At 37.3% G+C, this 19756-nt stretch overlaps 1 protein-coding gene across 1 annotated transcript in view; it reads left to right on the forward strand.

The window, feature by feature from the left end:
• LOC132257581 (sodium/calcium exchanger 1) overlaps positions 1-19756 on the forward strand; it is a 95983-nt gene that overhangs the window by 22075 nt on the left and 54152 nt on the right. The window contains exon 3 of the mRNA XM_059754550.1: positions 15033-15124. Coding sequence (XP_059610533.1) covers positions 15033-15124 — 92 coding nt within the window. The remainder of the gene's footprint in view (positions 1-15032; positions 15125-19756) is intronic.

Raw genomic sequence — 19756 nt, forward strand, 5'->3', positions numbered from 1 at the left:
GACCGTAGCGATTGCAAGAGAATGGGGAGAGATTCTGTAAATAGCATGACACTTTCAGGGACATATCAGATAGAATAAATTGGCTCAGAAAAGGAGGAAAGTGGAAAAATTTCAATTAGGGTTATTGTGTGCAATACTTGGAATATATTGACTGTAAAATGATTTGATAGTTCCATTAAATTCCACCTAAAATAGATTAATTTTTTCATCACTTCTCGATTGGGTTAAGGGCAGATTGTTCAATACATGCCATCACGTGTTTGCAATTATGTAAATGACTCGACCGCAGTGTGAGTTTCCACTGAAAACTTTTCTTAGCATTCCGTCATCGGACTTGCAGTGTGTCGAACAAATCATTCAATTTGTTTCCAACAACTGGCCGCAGTAAAATGCTTGTGTTTGGTACAATATTATTGATTTAAAGCGTGTCTGTGGCGCCTAACAATTTAATTGGCACCCACGCAATCGTGGGCATTACAGTGGAACGATAGTTGTCCAGGGTGAGGAAATACAGTTCAATCAACTGAAACAATATTCCCAGAGGGGGTGTGAGAGCGAAATGAGGCCACTGGGGATCATCCACGAGATATTTCATGGTAATTATGTCGAGAGAAGAAGCCTAAAGAGTGTCAGGAAAAGCTTCATATTGTGGCAAAATGTCGTCAGTCACACACAAACGATTTTTCTTTCTCAATCCCCACACACTTTCTTTTATCACTCTTCTGCTTTATTCAACATACTCAGGACAGAATATTAACCACGTGTCTCTGTCAATTGTGCGGCATAATATGTCATGGTGAGCCTCACTGAACAATTAATTATCCAGAACCTAAATCGTGAATGTGATGGAGTGAATCTGTTAAAGCATATGGGTAAATCCGGTCATGAAAGGCGATGCTTATTTTGCATAAAATTAATCGAGCCATCAGTCGCAAAAGATATCCTGACGCCACCGTAGGATTCAGATTGTTCATCACTTGACTGTTAAATTCCATTTTATAGTATTCGGTGATGTTGAAGATGTTAAATTTTACAATTAAAATTGACTTCTCACAAGGTTAGAGATTGAAAGGTTAAATTGTAGTGAAGTTAATTCTTCATTAAACGCCATAAATCAAATGTGAAGAACATTAGTGTGGTCATTTTCATCATTAAACCTATGCTGTTCCATTTTCCTCACAATATAAAACGACGCAACACTGGACATGAATAATTTTAATGTGTTCTGTACCCGAATTTGAATGTTTTAAGAGGTATTAGAGTAATTACACACTTGTCTGCTCTACAGTGAAGAATTATACATTACACTCGTTTCGCATTGCATTAACAATTTAATTAAAATGTCGTTTATTGCAAAAGATGACTTGGGGCAGGGCATTGTTTATGAAAGGACTCCCAAATATGATCATCTTGAAATTTCCTGTATAAATTCATTGGGTGCTTTGAAGGTGACGAAAGCTGTGAATACTTGAAGAATGTAGCTTGAAAACTACTAATTAATTGATTTAAAGCGAGCTAAAAGCTTTTAAGCACTCAAGAATGCATAGTGAATCGCTTTGTGTAAAGTGGATCAGAGGGAAAAGTTTAAATTTTGACAAAATCCACCTTTCCCGTACCAACAGAAAATATTTACACGCTCCACACCAGAGTCAGTGCGAAAATACAGGAAGTTCATTAAAGTGAATGATATTTACATTATAGTGCTTCTTGGCTTTGGCCAACGCGGGAAAAATAAGAATAAAAAAAAGCCACGAAAACACTTTTATCTACACTCTAGCGAGGGTGTAATTTGAGGAGTGAAATTGGATCTTTACGTTCGAGCTTTTGCCGGTGAAAGCAAATACATAATATATATATTTCGTACATCGCAGAGTGAAATGAAAACGAAATATACAAATATTACCCTCGTGATAAAGTGTAACCATTGTCGTGATATTTATTTGAATTTTTACGTGAATGTGTAAGCAATTTCTCTGACTATTTACTCGGCTCTCAACCCATGCGAAGGACCCGAGGCAATGTTATGAGTCGCGGCGGCGATCCGGGATGAAAAGCCTCCATAGCGAATGTGCCTTAAATTTTTCATAGCTCATTTCTGAAATGTACAACTGCCACGAAGCATGAGCCTCCAAATTCTCACCGACTGCCATCTTTGCACCCTCAAAGTCACTGTGAATGTCGAATTGTTTTGCACACAACGACCCTAAATCTCACTTGCCGAAGAAACGTAAATATTGTGGCCGGAAAGCTTTCTGAAGCTTTGGCCACGATGATGGAGTTATGGATTATGTTTCGCCCCAGCTGCAGTCCCCATTTATCGTGTACGACAGCATTAGGACCATTAGAGGGTGGACTTGGGGGCTGCCTCACTCCGCTGACGCCGTGTGTGATTCCCTCCATGAGCGATGTGAATGAAATTCAGTGGGGCCATTTAACACACACAATAGCCATCGTAGTGAAAGGAAACCCACCAGGTCAAATCGATGGGAGACATAAAAGTAATTCAGGTTAATGACTTCTTGGGGCGAAAACTAAAGGGAAGTGCTGTGTTTAAATCTGGAATCTCTTAAAGTCATGGAATTTTCGCATAATGATCATGGAATTCATGTGCCATATATATATATATATATATATATATATATATATATAGAGCGGATTATCATTCTGAACGCAACTCCACTTCCGTGCTGTTCTTCGTGAAATCTCTCTGTACAGGGCATTTCATTTAATTCTTCCGGATATAATCACACTGGGGAAGAACGTGGGAAAAGGATATTAAAGAAGAAATATTTTAGGCAAATCTTGCGAAAATATTTAATACAATAGGAAAAGTCTATTAATATCTCAGGCGATCCTTGGCGTGGAAGAAGTTTTAATTAGATGTTAATGGATTCTACTTCAATCACAAATTAATGTAGTTTTGAATTAGAATCGTGCGATATTGAGGGGCGAATTTACTCTCCATAATATTAAACAGAAAATAAATACCTAATCTGTTTGTTTTCTCTACATTCACCGTTGAACCTCTAATAATTCAATTTCCTACGCAAATCGTCGCACTGATGAGCGATAAAAAGGTGAGGCAAATGCAATTATAGGCACGGCTTCATTTCCCAACGTCCTGGAGGCACTTAAGACGAAAGTTTGTGTTGAAAATTCAATTACAATTATTCCAAACGTATTGGAGGTTAACCACTGGCTCGTCATTCAATCGCATTTCCCTGCGACCACCCCCTCGTGAGTTGTCTCATCAATTATTCCTCGTCGAAGCACCCTTCAGGCTGATGGGCTTTTACGGGAGCGCGCACGAAAAAGTTGGCAATTGATGAGTTTGCACAGCTTTTATCTCCACTGCTGCTGTGAGCCATTGACTATCTATAAGAGTGCGTAATTATTGAACTAATTGAAATATTTATGGCTGAATAATTACTGTGAATGTTCGCACTGATGCCATTGTAGAATCCATTTCCAAAAAATTGGCAGCCAACTTGCGCTGAGCTCATTAATAAGTAATTTATTTAACAATGGTAATGCGAATTAAAAATGTCTCTTTTTTGTGTGTGAAGGATTCCTTCTATGAATAGAAATGTTGAAAAGTATTGTAGTTGAATGGACAGAAATCCAATGAACTGTCAAAATTCTGGCCAGCGAACAATGTGTTCAGCAGATAGTTGAAAAGTATAGTGAGAATTAAAGTGATGAAAAGAAAGCAGAAGCAATTATACTTAAGACTATTCATTGCACCCTTTGGACTTTTCTGCCGCATTTTCCGTCGAAGCTGTGGGCAATGAATGGAGGCGATTGTGAGGGCGAGTCAATGGGTGCAATTTGTGGAAAGGCAGTGACCTCAATTTAGGAGCTTTTCAGAATATCTCACAGTTCTTCGCGAGTTTTTGCCTAGAAACTCTCCCATCGCATTCAATATTCACCACCATTGGAGAGAGAAAGAGCCAATTTAAATTTCTCACGAGGCAGTGTAAAAAATATGGCGCAGAAGAAGAATTATGAGCTTTCAAGTTGCAATCCCTCGTGAGAAATTATGCTCTTACAAGGGCACTTTTTTCTGTGAGTTTTTCTACGAGTGCTTTTGAGAATGAAATGACCGCCACGGATTATCTATGCAGAGAATTAATGGTTTTAGATTTACTAGACATGTAAGATGTTCAGTAAGTTTTAACTGCTACATCAAAACTTTCCATGTTCACATTATCTTCTAATCTTTGAGAACGAAACCTGGATGTAGTGTGGAGGTTATGCAAAATATTTTAAAACTCACGTTCGCAGTGTTTTCAAGGAACAGATTGAAATCCATCCTGATAGATTGCCTCGCATGCAGAATGGAAATGCGTTATTTTATATTATTCTATCAAAATCATTATGGGAATTATGCATTTTACCAGGAAATTGGAACGATTTGGCCTTGGGAGGATGTGGAAATGTTTTCACTATGTGTTTCTAAAAGGGGGCACTTTATATTGTGCGTGGAATCCTCACCCGTACGCTCCACTTTATTAATAAAATACCATACTCATGTCACGCATCACATAACGACTCTCCGTGTCATCAAAATCCTGTATTGAATTCCACTAAAATCAAGCCGGGAGGACGCCAAAGGATGGTAGAGACTGTGAATTATGCTGTGTTTGGGATTCTCAGTGCATGGAAATAATAATAGTGTGTCCATGTCAGTGAATGTAATACAGTGAATAATGAAGAGGAAGCGAGATCAGTGAAAGCTCTGCCCAGGCAGAGATCCAAAATTTCTGCCACTGTGTACGTTGATGATGTTTGGATGGAGGGTGCAATAAAAGATGTTCGATTTTCGATTTAGCAAACAGAAGAGAGGGAAATTACATCTGATGAGAACTGTTTAGTACGACAATAATAGATAGTTGTATATTATACAGGCAGACTACTTTATTTCACTCTTTGTTTGCACATTATTTCTTAATTCAATTAATTATTACACATGAAGGAATTTTAATTAACTACGATACGGAGAACTTTCTGTTAGAAGAGTAAGTGCATCTCTTCTGAATCTATACTTGGAACTAAATTGTGTGTATGTGTTTGAAGATATGAAAGGAATCTTCTTCGACAAAACTGCACTACCATATCAAATGAACTCGGTTGTGCAATGGCAAGTAATTAAATAGCGTGGTTGGAGTAAAAGTCTTGCGTCTCAATTTGATTTTCCCTTGTGCACATTTCGCGGAACTGCTGTGTGGTAGGGAAATTGCATTATGTGGTGCAAATAGTATGCTAGAGATGAAAAGTCTTACCCTCACGTCTCATTTCATGTCACTCCTATCAAAACAAGCATCAATCTTAATGTCAATAAGCGCACCATACATGTTTGTAATACAGAAATTTGTTGTTTGAGTGTGAAACCACAAATAGAGATGAAGGAGAGTTTGCTTCCCACCAAATTTGACTCAATGATTATTTTGCCAACTGTCATTTTGTAAATTTTATACAGTCAGTAGCAATTTTCGCTGAAGCCAAAGAAAAGCTCCGCAGGGAGAAAAAAAAAAGATTGAGTCAAGTAGAGACAGAGGATTGAAAACTCAATAGGTCTTGTCAGCAATTTTGTAACTTTTGCCGCGTTTGTTGTTTCTTCTTTTTTCATATTGACACCATTTACACTTCCTTCTCGTATTGGGGTGGCTTTTCTGCGCTGAGGGGCGAAGTTTTCACTGGGTTCTCGAAAAAAAAAATCGAAAGCTATCGGAAGCAGCTCATTCGTGAGAGACGTCAGGGTGAGAAATGTTGAGGAAGTAATCAAAATCTAGGGGATAAATCATTTGCTCGTGATGTGATTCTCGGGAAATTTCAGATCCAATTACTTCAATTTTTGCTTATCCCACGAAATCTGGGATTCAGGGTGAGCAATAAAACAAGTGGAAATCTTCTACATTTTACGTAAACAGTAATTTCAACACTTGCTAATATCTTCAGAAGTCAATAGGAATTATTCTTTTGATAACTTGGCTAAATGCTTTGCACACAGTGTAATACTTTTCACTGTATCACAGTGTGGAAAGCGGAACTAATCATATTAATGCTGCCTTACATCTCAAAGTCGGGGCATAAATTACTGTGTCATTGGCGAGGGGTTTTAATATAGTATCGCATGTGGAGGGAGAAATTCTGCAAACACTTACATGCACTTGAGGCTGTGTTTATTTTCTCAAGAGGAACCGCCGAGGAGTGCGAAGATCTGGCCAAAAAATGAGGTGTGGCAATAGTGGTGTAGATGAACATTTACCAGAGATGAGGTGGAGAATATTAAAGCGATAATTCGACAGCATCACAAATTAGCGAATTTTATTGACTTGTAATCTTAAGTAAATGTTATTAAAATGCTCTTCTAGTGTATGTTAATTTTGGCATTTTCTAATTAAATTCCACCCATTTTGGTGTGCGTGCGTGTTGTGTGCATGTGACCACCGAAATGATGGTATATTTTCGATTCTGGCTTGTCTATTTCGTGCTCAACCGCGAGAACTACAAACGAAGCGGACGAGAGAGTCCCAAACATGAAATTAATTTAATATCGCTTGTATAGGTCGTGGCGAGTGTGAAGGAATATCGGAACGATTGCAGAGATTATGTTTGAGATTAGTCGCCTTGGATGAATTTATTAGACGCGTTGGCGCACTGCCAGCCCCCCATTGGAGGTTTCTTTTGTGTGGCCGTCAGTGTCTCCTCTTCTACCATTTTATAGGCATCACTCTTGCACACCAATAAAATCCGTATCCCAGCCTTTGGGCTCCTCATCTCGCCTCTTGACTTCTCGTTCACGGAAAAAGGGGGAAGGAATGTGATTAAAAATACAACGTGCGCCTCCGTATGCCTACCGCAATGTGTGCGTAGAGTAAGAAATGACGGAAGGCGATTATAATTTTACACCCAGGAGCGACACTAACTTTTAATATACGGAAGTTGGCCGGCCGAAAGGTCGCTCTGCGGTTTGGCATCGGAATTTCTCGAACTTGTAAATTCACAAGTAAACGAGCAAAAGTCCCTACAACCCTCCATAACTACTCTGACCCATCACGTTATCAACTATACAACATCCCTCAGAATTTCATACTTAATTGACTTTCAACATGAAATCATTTAGAAAATTAAACAAACAGCACTAAGATAAATTTTCATACAAGATGTTTAACTTTGAAATGTCTGTTTGACTTTTCACACATTTGAGATTTCAGCATTCAATTAACGTTTTAATGCCACTAACTGGGAGTAATTAAATTGTGTGAAGAGTACTCTATTTGTTGGCGTATTAATTAGAATTGTCTTTGGTATAAGGAAAAATGTATTTATACATCAAGTATATGCTCGTCAGTAAATTCCATCACATATTCTTAAATGCCTCGAGAATGTTTGCCTTCGGATTTGCTTATTAGTGAGTTGGAATATATATATTTTTTCCCCAAAAACTCCGTGTGTAAAATATTCAGTCATTGCTGGGTGTGAAGTTTTGCAACTTGAACGTATCTCAATTCATATTTTATGTCAGTTGGTTGAAAAATGCAAAGGCAAACGCGCCGTGTCTGTAGAAATGGTGTGGATTGAGTGAAAAGTTTTGCGCCATAGAACAGGATGTAGTGAAGAGATTCTGGGTGGAAGGCACATTATTTTTCTTTTCAAAAACACAATTGAGAATTGTAGGAATTGAGAGCTTTTAGGGTGGTGCTTTGCCAGTGAAATGGGTGTGAAAATACAGTGAAAATGGATGTAGCGTTGTACGGAATTTTCTTCCTAGAAGCTTTTGTGTACTTCAACGAGAAGCACAGAACGGAGAATTTTATCAAAAATTCCGTACATTATATATAGTAAAAAAAAAAGAAATCGATTGAATGCAAATAATGCAGGCGTCAAGTTAAAAGCCAAGTATAGTTTGGGAAAATCGAGGAATTTGTACAAAAAAAAATGTTTTTGCATAATAAGAAAAATCCTTCGTGTGGTGAAAACGGGAACAGGAGGATTCAATGAGGATTTTGGAATATCCGTTTTCAGATTTCTCTTTCCACTCAGTCGCGTTCGCCTGATGGTGTTGGCTGTGTAAAGTTATTTTGCTAAGTTTCACAATTCAAATTCCATCGACTGGAGAGACTATGATGCGACAGGAAGAGCCAAATTTTGGCATTCGTGAGCGAAATCCCCTAAATTTCATCATCATGTCTGATTTCGGATCATACAAAAGCATCGAGTGTGAGTGGATTTGAATTAATCGTCAACTTAATGCAGACAAAAGCCTGCTGACACTTCTCGTGGCTCCCGAAACATGGCAAAATGCTGCGCCAAGCTGTGTGGATATCCTTGGAGTGAGTAGGGAGGATCCCACAATAAATTGTGTTAGCTGAATTCCCCGAAGAGACCAATTAAATTGCGTCGAGAAGACTTTTTGCTCCACTAGAGCTTTTTTTTTTATTGTTTCGCCCTTACGACCCTCCACACATGAACCTGAATTCCCAGGTGGGGGCCAATCACAATATTTCGCAAGAGACAATTAATTCCTGTCCACTTGTCTCCACTTTCATGCTTTTTCCGCGTCCTGATTTCATTTCACTCCTGTCACGACATCTTTGATTGAGAGGAAGTTCTTTCCTTTCAGCATGAATCGTAAAATTTGATTGCTAAATGGCTGTAAAATGCGAAAGAGATTTTCTTGGAGATTTTAGAGTTATTGTACTCTTCGGGAATATTTCAAAGATTTTTATAGGTATGCTCGTGTTTCTCAATCGTAATCTGAAGTGTGCATTCGAACAGTATTTACAATTTAAGGACAAAAGTATTGTGTAAAAATTTTTCCTTCCTCACTTATTTCTTGGTAACATCCTGTGTGTAATGTTCGAAATTTACCTCCTCTTTTTCCATTTCTTGTTTCTACGTGAAATTCTGATAAATGTAATTTTTTCTCTTTAATTGCACAAATGTTTTTTTAAGTGTGTATTATTTATTTACAGTTTCATAGAGTGCAAAATACGATAACGTGCACTCCTTCAAACAAATTGCCCCACGCAAATGAAGACACTTAATGGCCAATTCATCTTATCAAAATACACAGAATCACTATAGCGACAATCGTAAAACTTTAATGGTGTATGATTTATAATGTGTAGACAGATATATTTAGATAAACATACATACGTATGTATCTTTTATGGTGCTTTGCCTCAGACTAATCGCTGGAATCAGACTGAATGGGAGCTCTTTTGCGTTCAAATTGTATCTGATGCATTATTAATAAATCACCACCAAGTTTGCAACTAAATTGGTGTGTAAAATTTGCGAGAGGAGATTTTTTCCGAGCCTGATGAATTCATGAGTGAGCGGCAGTGGGTTTTGGAGCTTTTGCCGAGCGTGTTGAGCTTTTGGTGTGGGTGAAAACGTGCCCAGAGTGCTATTACCTGACCACAATGTGAGGAATGGATGGCAAATGTGACGGAAGTACAAGGGGTGGTGTGTGATATGATGTTTACTTGATGGTAATAAATGTTGGCTCATGTTCATGAGGTGGTCGGATGTGTAGAGAGTTTGGGGGTGTAAATTGCTTGCAAAATATAACACATACACTCCTGCGCCGCGCGTGAGTTAAAATATACTCACCACATAATCATTTAATTCTAGCTCTTTACCAACAAATAATTAACAGTGTCACATGCAAATTAAATTGAAGATAAATGAAAGTTTGAATTTGTCTCTCATTTCACATTTTGACGCGTGCAATTGAGCCGAACAGGGTGAAAACATATATCGAGGCATAGGTGAAAAAGCTCCCCACACCCGTGTTAAGCTCTTTAGGAGCTTATGACTTAATTGACGACTACGACAGGGCTGATAGTGTGAGAGCAGTTTCCCCCAAGTCACTTCGTGTAGTGGTCTCAGTGAGGCATCTCGAGAGGCTCAAGATTTCAATAAGCCATTCAATATCTTCCCTTTCATCGGTACTAACGCACGAAGTGTACATTGCGAGGATGTTTTCTCATGTTGTGAGTGCGTGTTCGAGAGGTGAAGCTCAACCACACTCACCCTTCAATTGAATGATAATGTGATAACTTTATTGGTAGGTCTCCCCATGTAAAATCGATAGAGATTTCCATTGAGAGATTAACATGCAAATCATTTTCTTGTTCTACATAATTTAATTTTAATAAAACAAATGTAAAGCATACAGAAACAGAGAGCCAAAGCGGCGATATGTAAAGTGAGCAAAAGAAGGGAGAGTTATAAAATTTTCGATTTTGCAAGTATAGAAAAAATTGAAATCTTCATCTCACCTTTAAGTCAAACGATGCTGAATTGTCTGTAGTATCTCTAGGAAAATATTAAATGTAAAGTTACGATATGATTAAAGTTCTCTATTTTCCGCCCAAACGACTCTCATCTCCCATAACCAATTTACTGCGCGAAATAAAAATTTCATTAAACTGTAATTAAGAGTGGTGATAAAAATAAAAAATGTGTGGCTCTTCAGATATAACCTCAACTTCCTCATTGGTGTCAAGATATAAAATTCCATTTGCTATCCTAGCACTTTCCACGGGAGTGAAAGTACGCCGAGGAAAAGATGTACGTGGAAATGGGTAATTTTTATGATCTCTCCTGTGCGGAATGTCGTAAAATTCTGTTTAATATTCGTATCTCTGGGAGAGGTGGCAGGCAAGAAACTGGATTGTGTAATTTCCATCTGAGCTACATAAGACATCAAATTACTCCCTGGAATGTTCATTAAGACGGGGAGGATGAGCAAAATCACCAAATTAATTTTTTGCGCCTTTTTTTTATTTAAGACGCACGGAAAAGCTGTAAAATGGCCGAAGAGTTCATCATAAAGTATCAACATTTTCACTCAATTTTACGAGCAGAGCATCAGTGGTGAATGCTTGATGATTGAGACGTCAATTGAGGGAGTTTCGATGATTTTCACTGGAGGGGAGATTTGGCAAAAGTGTGTCAGAATGATGCGCGAGAGTGCTAGTGAATTCTCTCAAGATGACTTTCAAAGGATAATCCAGATGTCCTCATTATGTAAATTCATCCATTTCTTCTTCACTCTAAAACACCTTCCTTCATTCCCCGCTTTCATCTGGGTATTTTGCCATTCGTTTCACGCAGTGAAATTCTGCTTTGTGAAAAATGAAGTGATTTATTCAGCAGAAAGCTGGAAGAATTAGAGCTCTACGGAACATTCGTCGTACCCATTTGCCCACAAGAGTAAAAGTGGTGGAAAATTCTCTACAAAATTAATTATGCAATATTTTGTCTTCAGCACATTTTTAATGATACAGGATAAAGTATGACGCCGGAAAAGCAAACAACTCGTGCAACTTCTAATTAGCACCGCCATTCTAGCTGTCTTTCACAGAGACTCTTCTCTTCGTTTACACCTAAACTCTTTGGGCATCATTATTTTTTGTCGCAAGGAAAATTTTTGATGAATTTTCTCGGTGACATTTTGCAATTTAATTAATCGTGAGCATGATTGGGTGTCGCATTAAGTCCGGAATTTTCACGCGAATATTATCACAATTTCTGTGGTGTTAGTGTGGAAAATTGCCACGTCAAAGTATACTTGTAATTAATCCTGGTGACGCAATGTAAACGGTTGAATTTGCGTTAAAGCATCATTGGGCCTCGGACAATCCCGCAAAGAGTGATGAGGAAAAAATTACTTGGAAGTTGGAGGTCGCAAGGACACAGAAGGAGAGAGAAAAAAGGTCTATTTGAGGATGAGAATTTGCATTAAGAGAGTGAATGGGAGTGTCTTGCAGAAGGACACGGAGTAGAAAAATGATAAAAGAGTAGGGCCGCCCCAAAGTTTTCAACTTTGCTGATGAGTCATTTGGTGTCGTTTTCGCAAGTTTTAACCACAGCTAGAAAAATCAAATATTCCTTTCGCCAAGGGTGACAGGAAAATGATGTAACCAAATATCCTTCTTGTTGTTCATTTAGAAGATTTTTTTTTAATCCGTCGTTTGGGAAAAATGAGATTGTCAAAATTTGTGCATGAACACAATAAATTGGATTATAAACTAAATTTAATCAGAATCGTGCTGAAATTCACAAAATTCTGTATGACAGTCATTATACACAATCCTAAAACACACACACAGAGTGATATGGTGAAAATTCTAACATGAAAGTGCACTAGAAATTGGAATTTCCCATCGAGTCCTTTTACAAGCTCTCACGGTCACATTATAAATCCATTAGGTTTTGTGTGAAATTTGGATAAATGGAAACGATGCTGAATGAATACTTTTCGCCCTAAATCTCACCATTTCCACGTGCTTCAGTCAGTGGAAAAAAAAGTCGAGGGAGTGCTGCTCGTGTGAGTCAGCTGTAAATAGCAAAGTTAGATGAGGTTTCGCCATCAAAACCATTTCTATAATGAACTGTCTCTTTTGCAAAATCTGACAAATCAACCTTTTACCTCGGGGTGTTTGCCGTGAAATTTCATGAAGCACTTCACCTTTATTCAGTGGCACCTTCGACATCAGCAGAACCGTAACCACAATATGAGACGTTTGGGGACACTTTTCTCATCTCTGTCCCATGAGACGAATTGTCATTTTTTGCCCTGACATTTATGACAATCCATGAGAGTTATAGAGGGGGTTGGCTGAAAATTCGACACGACAGGCCGATAGCTACAGTCATTTGCGGTGTTCTTCACTTAGGAAGTTATCTCTGAATCTTTGTCTGTGCAGTCGTTCGCGGAGTTAGCAACCCCTTGATCGACCATATTCAGTTTTCATGCTATTCCAATTTCGTCCCGCCTCATCGTCTTTTGTGGTGGCGCCTCGGCTTAAATATCGATGGGTCATCATTCGAGGGCTCGTCATCTTCACAAGAATTGCTCATAAAAGTGTCATATCGCTAAAATGAGAGTCATTCCAAAAATTTCACAATCACCCTCTTTAGGCAATTCCTCACTGAGGAGTGGTCACTCGTGTGTCGCTGATTCTCACACGCTAAAAAGTCCATCGGGACGGAAATTCGTTTAACAATTGATGAGATTTCTTCTTTTTGCCATTCGCAAATTAAATGAAATGTAAAATTGACGCAGTGTGAGCTCTTTCTCATGTCAGGAGTCTCATAAATTTTTCATTGAATATTGATTTGGAGGGGTTTTCGGTGTGAAAACTGTGCTCGTGCGGGGTGAAAAGCGTTTGCAGAAGTGGAAGAATGTGAATCTAATGGGAATGAAAAAAGGTGGCAGCGAAGGGAATGAAAAAGCAGCCATGAGTAAAAGTTTTTATTTTAGAAGAATTTCTTGGGAAATTGATTAAAGTGGTGAGGAGCTTAATTGCATCAGCACGGATAGAAAGTTTCACATGACGAGCAATAAATTCTTCCTTATATAACGCCATTGATGAAATTTCTGCTCCCGCATGAATAATAAACGGTAGACTAAGAATCACATCAATTCACCTTTAAAGCTTCTTCTGCGCTTTTTTCGGTCTATCCACTTTTCGCGGGGCCTTTTTCCACCCTCGTCTTTGTGGTGTGCTTAAAGAAATCGGCAGAGAAAATAAGAAAACTCATTGGAGAATTATTCATAATATTTTGTAATTTTATTCGAATTTCTTGTGATGATTGCGAATGAAAATGAGGAGGGCGTTGCGAGATTGTGAGACCCGTTGAAATGCGATGAGTGGAATGCGATAACAAAGAAGGGAAGAAAAATTGAAATTCAAAGGATGGCATTTTAGTCATTTCTCCAGCTTAGAATGGCAAATATTTTGTGATAATTTTCAAACGAAGAAAAGCGGAAAAGTGGATGCAATGTTGCACATATATCAGGAACTTTATGCCACGGATATGTATTCGGTGGTATAGAATGCATATAATTAGTTCCACTTCATTGCAATGTTGCCTCGCTAACGATGAATATTTATATGTGAAATTTGCCAGGAGTGAAACAATTTCACACTAAAATACATAATGTTTATCATGTCTTGCACCCAATTACTGAATGAAACATAAATCCACCATCTCTCGTCACTCTTCCCAATTTGCTAAGCCACTGACAGGGCGATTGATATTGAAATTTGAGAAATTAATAGACATATTTAACATATAAACATGGATATATGCATGTGAATATACGCATGTATAATATTGGGGAAATTTTTCTGAATCGTGAGATACTTGTTCTGCCCTTGGCTTGATGGGGAGAATATAAAAAACGGAAATTTTACAAAAAGTGTCTTCAAATGACAGAAAAACACATACCCAGGAAGATGAAGAGAAAAAATCGACTGTAAGTGATATGTGAATGTATATACATAACATGAATACTTATATCTAGTTATGGAAAATATCAGAGTTAAGGATCCTTTGTGTATCAAATTTCTCTAGATTTTGTTTTTTTTTAGAAAATGAAGAGAACAGTCTGCATGGTATAATTATAATGGTGATATTCTGTGGGAGATTATTTCAAAAATTTCAATGACTTTCATTCAATATGTGCATGTGGTGTCAATTCTCATCGCATTGTGCTCAAATCTATTTGTATAGTCAAACTTGAATTCAATTGATATGACGCGCTTTGTGGGATTTGTTCCCTATTCTATGTAGCATATAGTTTACGAGAGCTTTCGGCACATCAAGATATACATAATGATATTTATGTCATTTTTCTCTGTCTTTCTCTCACTTTCGCGCGTCTCACTCACTTATCCTTGCAGATTAGAAATCGATCAAACTCATGAATACGCAAAATCATGTGTTTGATTCTTTTATTCTTCAGTGAAAATTATTAGAAAGCAAAGAGTGAAAGCAGTGCGTGGAAAATTTTTTTATTTCAGACTCCATGCTAAATTATATTGGACAGCCTTGGATAAATGAAAAATTTTTCCTAGACACTTTAAGATATTGACGTGAAGAGTTTGCCTAGGAAAATTCGTGTTTTTGCAACATCTTCTCAAGTATCCTTTCATTCTTTATTTAAATTTGGCTCTTTTCCTCTTCTCTTTCTCGATTCTGGCTCCTGCTGCGTGGGCGACTCATAGAAAAATGATTCCTCTCGTGATCCTGGAGGAGGGCAGCTACGAAAAGGATGTGCTATTGTATGTAAATTTGGGGGAGCCTCAGATGGTCGGAGGTAAGTCATTCGTTATTAAATTTGGCTGTTATCGGTGGTGGAATAATTAAATTATTATTGCGAATATTTCAAGTGATATTTTTCACGAAATATGCAGAATAATTAACGAGATATTCTCTCTGTTTCTCTTATCAATACACTCTAAGTTTATTACGTTGTTTCCCTCTTGTCTTTTTGTTCATTTATCAGATTAAATTTTGCTGCCTGTGTAGAAATTGAGAAGAAGATGAATTCAATAATATAGAGAAAAGAACCCTCGTTTGAACAAGAAAGCACTTCTTTATGAATTGAATTTTAAATTTTACACGTCTTCCTAATTATATGTTTAATTTATATTGAAATTCTTATGCGAATCTTGCGTATCAGATTTATTATTTTGCATATTTTGTACAATGATGAAGGCAACATTTTTCTCTCTCTCAAGTTTCATCATGTATTTTCGACATTTTTCGACAAATTAATGTGTATTTAATTTATTTTATTTTCTTTTCTTTTACTGCTTCTACTTCTATCTTCGTATAAAAATCAAAACATACTACTCGCTACTACATAACTACTTCTGCTGCTGCTGCGCTACAATATATCAAATTATGTTTCTCTTTTCTGTGCTCTTTTTCACTATCTGTCTTCTTTAATGTGCCAAAATGTGTTGCGCGATATGAACGGGACATTAAAACACCACAAAAAATAATATAATTTTAATTTTTGTGTTTGTCTTTTGTGCAAATGACTAAAAACTGTCAATAATTCGGCGAAAATTTTATTACACCACGAGAAAATAATTACGTGTCATTGTTATTTTTCTGATGAATTTTCCTTTTATTTTCCGTTTTTAAAATCATCACTAAAAATTGGGTGTTAACCGCTCTTTGACTGAACACGATGCAAAAAAATGCACTTGGCAAAAATACACAATGAATGCATAATCCGAAAAATATGGATAATGAAAACAAATAAAAATGGCTGAATTTTGTAAGTAAAAATCGATATGAAGACTGTTTCTCTAACGCTCTCTGTTATATTCCCATATACTTTTGTCACGTAAAAGCTTCACCTATTCTATATTAACTCTATATTGAACTATGAACTTACATTTAACTTTGAACATTCCTCTTTGAAGTTAAGCATTCTTATCTTTAGAGAGTCATTCGTATTTCTTCACCCATAATTTCTCTATTCCGCTCTCTGTAACAATCACAAATTGAATTGTAAATGAATTTTCTCTAACGCATTTGTAACAGCTTAATCGTATGGCTTATGTTAATTAGTATTAGGCAATTGCATGTCTCGCTGAAATAATAAGTTTTCTTGCACATGTTCTGCATTTAAACACAAAAACCGGACAAATGTGTTCAAGGGGCTCAGTCTATAGTGCAAAAGGGGTGTGCGGCTGCGAAACTGATTGCACTATTTCCGAATCTACTGTGAATTTAAGCACTTTGACATGAATTAACGTAGATTGAGTTTTTTTGTCAGCTCGATCTCGAAATTAAATTGAATTCGGATCAATTTCTTATAATTCGTACACCCCTTGAAGAAAGATGCTTGCTTTCAATTATGCTCAGTAATTCACACAACAATTTGCAGTGTATAAACGAGGCATTCTTCACTGTCAAAACCGTGTGTGGAGAGCTCAGAAAAAGTGGCATGCTGAAAGCTTCGTCAACAGAAGTAGCTTTCTCTGATGAACCTCGTTTCACGAATACTAAATAATAATTAAATCTGCGGTGGAGCTATTGGGGGTGCTGACAACCATCCCTAATTCTATACTACTCGGCCCCTTTGTTCACAATTTTTGTATATCATGTGACAAAGTATTCTATTCTATTCAGCGACAGGCTTGGCAATTATAATTCATTTCGTGTTTTGTTCTTGTGACGCACCATGCCTCCCTGTCAAGTGCACAGCAATTTCTCCGTAGCTTGTTCACTTTTCACCTCATGCATCGTGTACATAAATTCGCTTAATTGAATACAACTGTGTGACAACCAGGCGTCTCCATCTGTGGGGCTTCCAATACAAAAAGACCACAGCAAAAAGGCTAAAGAGGATTTCCACTGCTTCTCAATACCACACACACACACACACACACGCTATTCTTTCCACATTTCGCACACTTTCCGCCTTCCGTCCACCCGTTCTTTCTAAATATTTGTGAGGAAATTACAAGTCTCTCTTGCCCAAAACTTTTGCACACAAATTTTCCTTATGAAATTCTCTCTGTGTGAGACATATTTATCATCGGAACAATAAATGTCTTTTGCTTTTACTTCCAGTCGCTCGTTCGTTTTGGTTATAATGCTGAATTTTTATTGCTTTATGTCTTGTTGGTGTTCTCTTCCCTTTTAATGTTACAAACACACTGGCAAAAAGTTCAACACGCTGCAATTGCTCTTTATTGTCTCGGAATACAATGTCTGGCACATACACTATTTTTAATAACATTTTATTCACAAGTATCAAACTGAAGGGGTGGTCACGAGCAGAACTATCAGCCCCACTGTGTACTTTTATGGAAATCATTCGACCAGCAGCCATTGAAATGACTGGAAATCCCTCATAATCTGGCGTCGATTTCAAACAAATACGGGGAAATTCAGACAGAATTGTCAATAAGCCTGCAAATGAGAAGACCTCGAATGAATGATGTTGTTAACAGAGAGAATTAGGATGAAATTTGTGCCCACATCAAATACTTGATTGGCATGTGGCAAACGACAAGTCTTTCAGAACTCAAACCAAAAATCAATTATAAATTTCTGTTGTAAAATTTGTGTGAATTGCGAAAATATAGAATTATATTAGTTTCGAGCGACTTTGCAGTGATTCTCCTGAGTTTTGAGAGATAATAAAAATTCAACCAGCAACGGAAAAGAAAGTTCATGAAAGATTAACAAATTTTCTTTGAAACTCACTGTGCGAATTTAAATAACTTTATGTTAACTGTCACGTTAAATGCCTAATAATTACTGAATTTTTTTCCCTGAGTATAAAATTAATCTCTTGATAGAGTCAAACTTCAGGTTCAACAACTCATCCACGATATTCAAACATTTTCTTGGAAATATATTGTTTTTAATTTTTTTTTCCTCAATCAGCACATAAACAAGTAAATAAAGCAGAAAACTGTCAGATGAAAATAAATGGGTGTGTTAATATTTTGGTTCTAAATCTGACAGTTAAAGTGACACACTGAATATGAATTAATTAATTCAGAATTTTCTGAATGGACTGCTTGTGACCAACCCCTAATTTGAATTTCGCTGCCACTCCTGAACAATATAAACAACCACTCTTCATGAAGAGCCCTTTTCTCGGCCTTGACTTTCGGTACCCTCTTATCCATTCTATGGAGTTTAACTCGTTAAAAATGTTACAGCTTCATACCGGCATCGAAATGTCTCTTCTGTGTATCTTCGCTATGGTATCTTGGAAGTATTTACATGAGTAACATAAATATGTCTTTCGTGAAACTGCCATTGAATGTTTGTCAACGTGAAAAGCGACGTGAAAATGCTTCTGCGAACCAATTGAATGTATATTTTCAGATGAAAATTAATTTTATACAGATGACTCCATTGCGTTCACTTTCAGCCGCCCGACGAGAAAGAATATCACACTAAATTTTATGTATATTTTCTAGAAAAGTCATGGGCAGGTCGAGTTGCTGAGCGCTTCTGGCCAGGATATCGTAAGATGTCGGGCGTTAACCAATGTAAGAAGACACGGAATTAGTTAATATTAATAAGGCAAAAAAAAAACATGAAAGAGATGTACCAGTCCAAGAAATAATGAATTCTTTTCGATGTGAGACATTTAGCAGAGAAAAGAATACTTGCTGTTGTGCTCTATTTATCCACATTTATATTGTTTCTCTCTCTCTACTCTCTTTAATCTGCTCCTCAAGCCCATTCTGTCCTAATTTTAGTGAATGACTAAGATATGTTAGTCACGAATTGATACTGCTTCTTAAATTTCTCCTTCAGTATTTAATAAAGCTACTCCCATGAGACCAGAAATTAAAACAAATATTAATCCCCATCGGAAACTATTCCACTTTTTGACTGTCACAAGTTCTCATCTGTAGAAAAAGTGACTTTCCCACCACAATTTGAAGGATAGGGAGATTATACTATAAAACTGTCTTCACAGTTGTCTCGACTTATTAATGTGTTACAGTCGCGAACCAATTATATTGAGGCAATTTTCATTATACACACTTCATTTGAATGGAACATTTCGGCCACAGCCTAACAAGTTGCTCTAGTGTGGTTATTTTTGGCGTTCGTCTGTTGCACCATTTGAAGAAGCTGATAGGATGAAATTCCACCGAAAATTCCTCATGTCTTGTGGCAGAATCACGTCAGTGGCGTTTGATATTCTCTGTCCACATTTCGCCGCGATGGTCAATGGTGTGGAAAATAGTATCTGCAAATTGGCGTGAGTGTTATGGTTTAGCGTGAAAAATGCCCGAATTTTCTGCTCCATGTTGGACGTTTTTATGGGTAAAAATTGTGACGGGGAAAATCTGTCGGCCCACAATTTTCTCCTGTGATGTCTCAAGCCACGGCTCAGTGTGTGAGCGAGATTTCCTGGCAAAATTTCACGGCTCTGTAAACACACCTTTGTGCA

Source organism: Phlebotomus argentipes, unplaced genomic scaffold, assembly GCF_947086385.1.
Source record: "Phlebotomus argentipes unplaced genomic scaffold, Phlebotomus argentipes genome assembly scaffold_4, whole genome shotgun sequence".
Lineage (NCBI taxonomy): Eukaryota > Metazoa > Arthropoda > Insecta > Diptera > Psychodidae > Phlebotomus > Phlebotomus argentipes.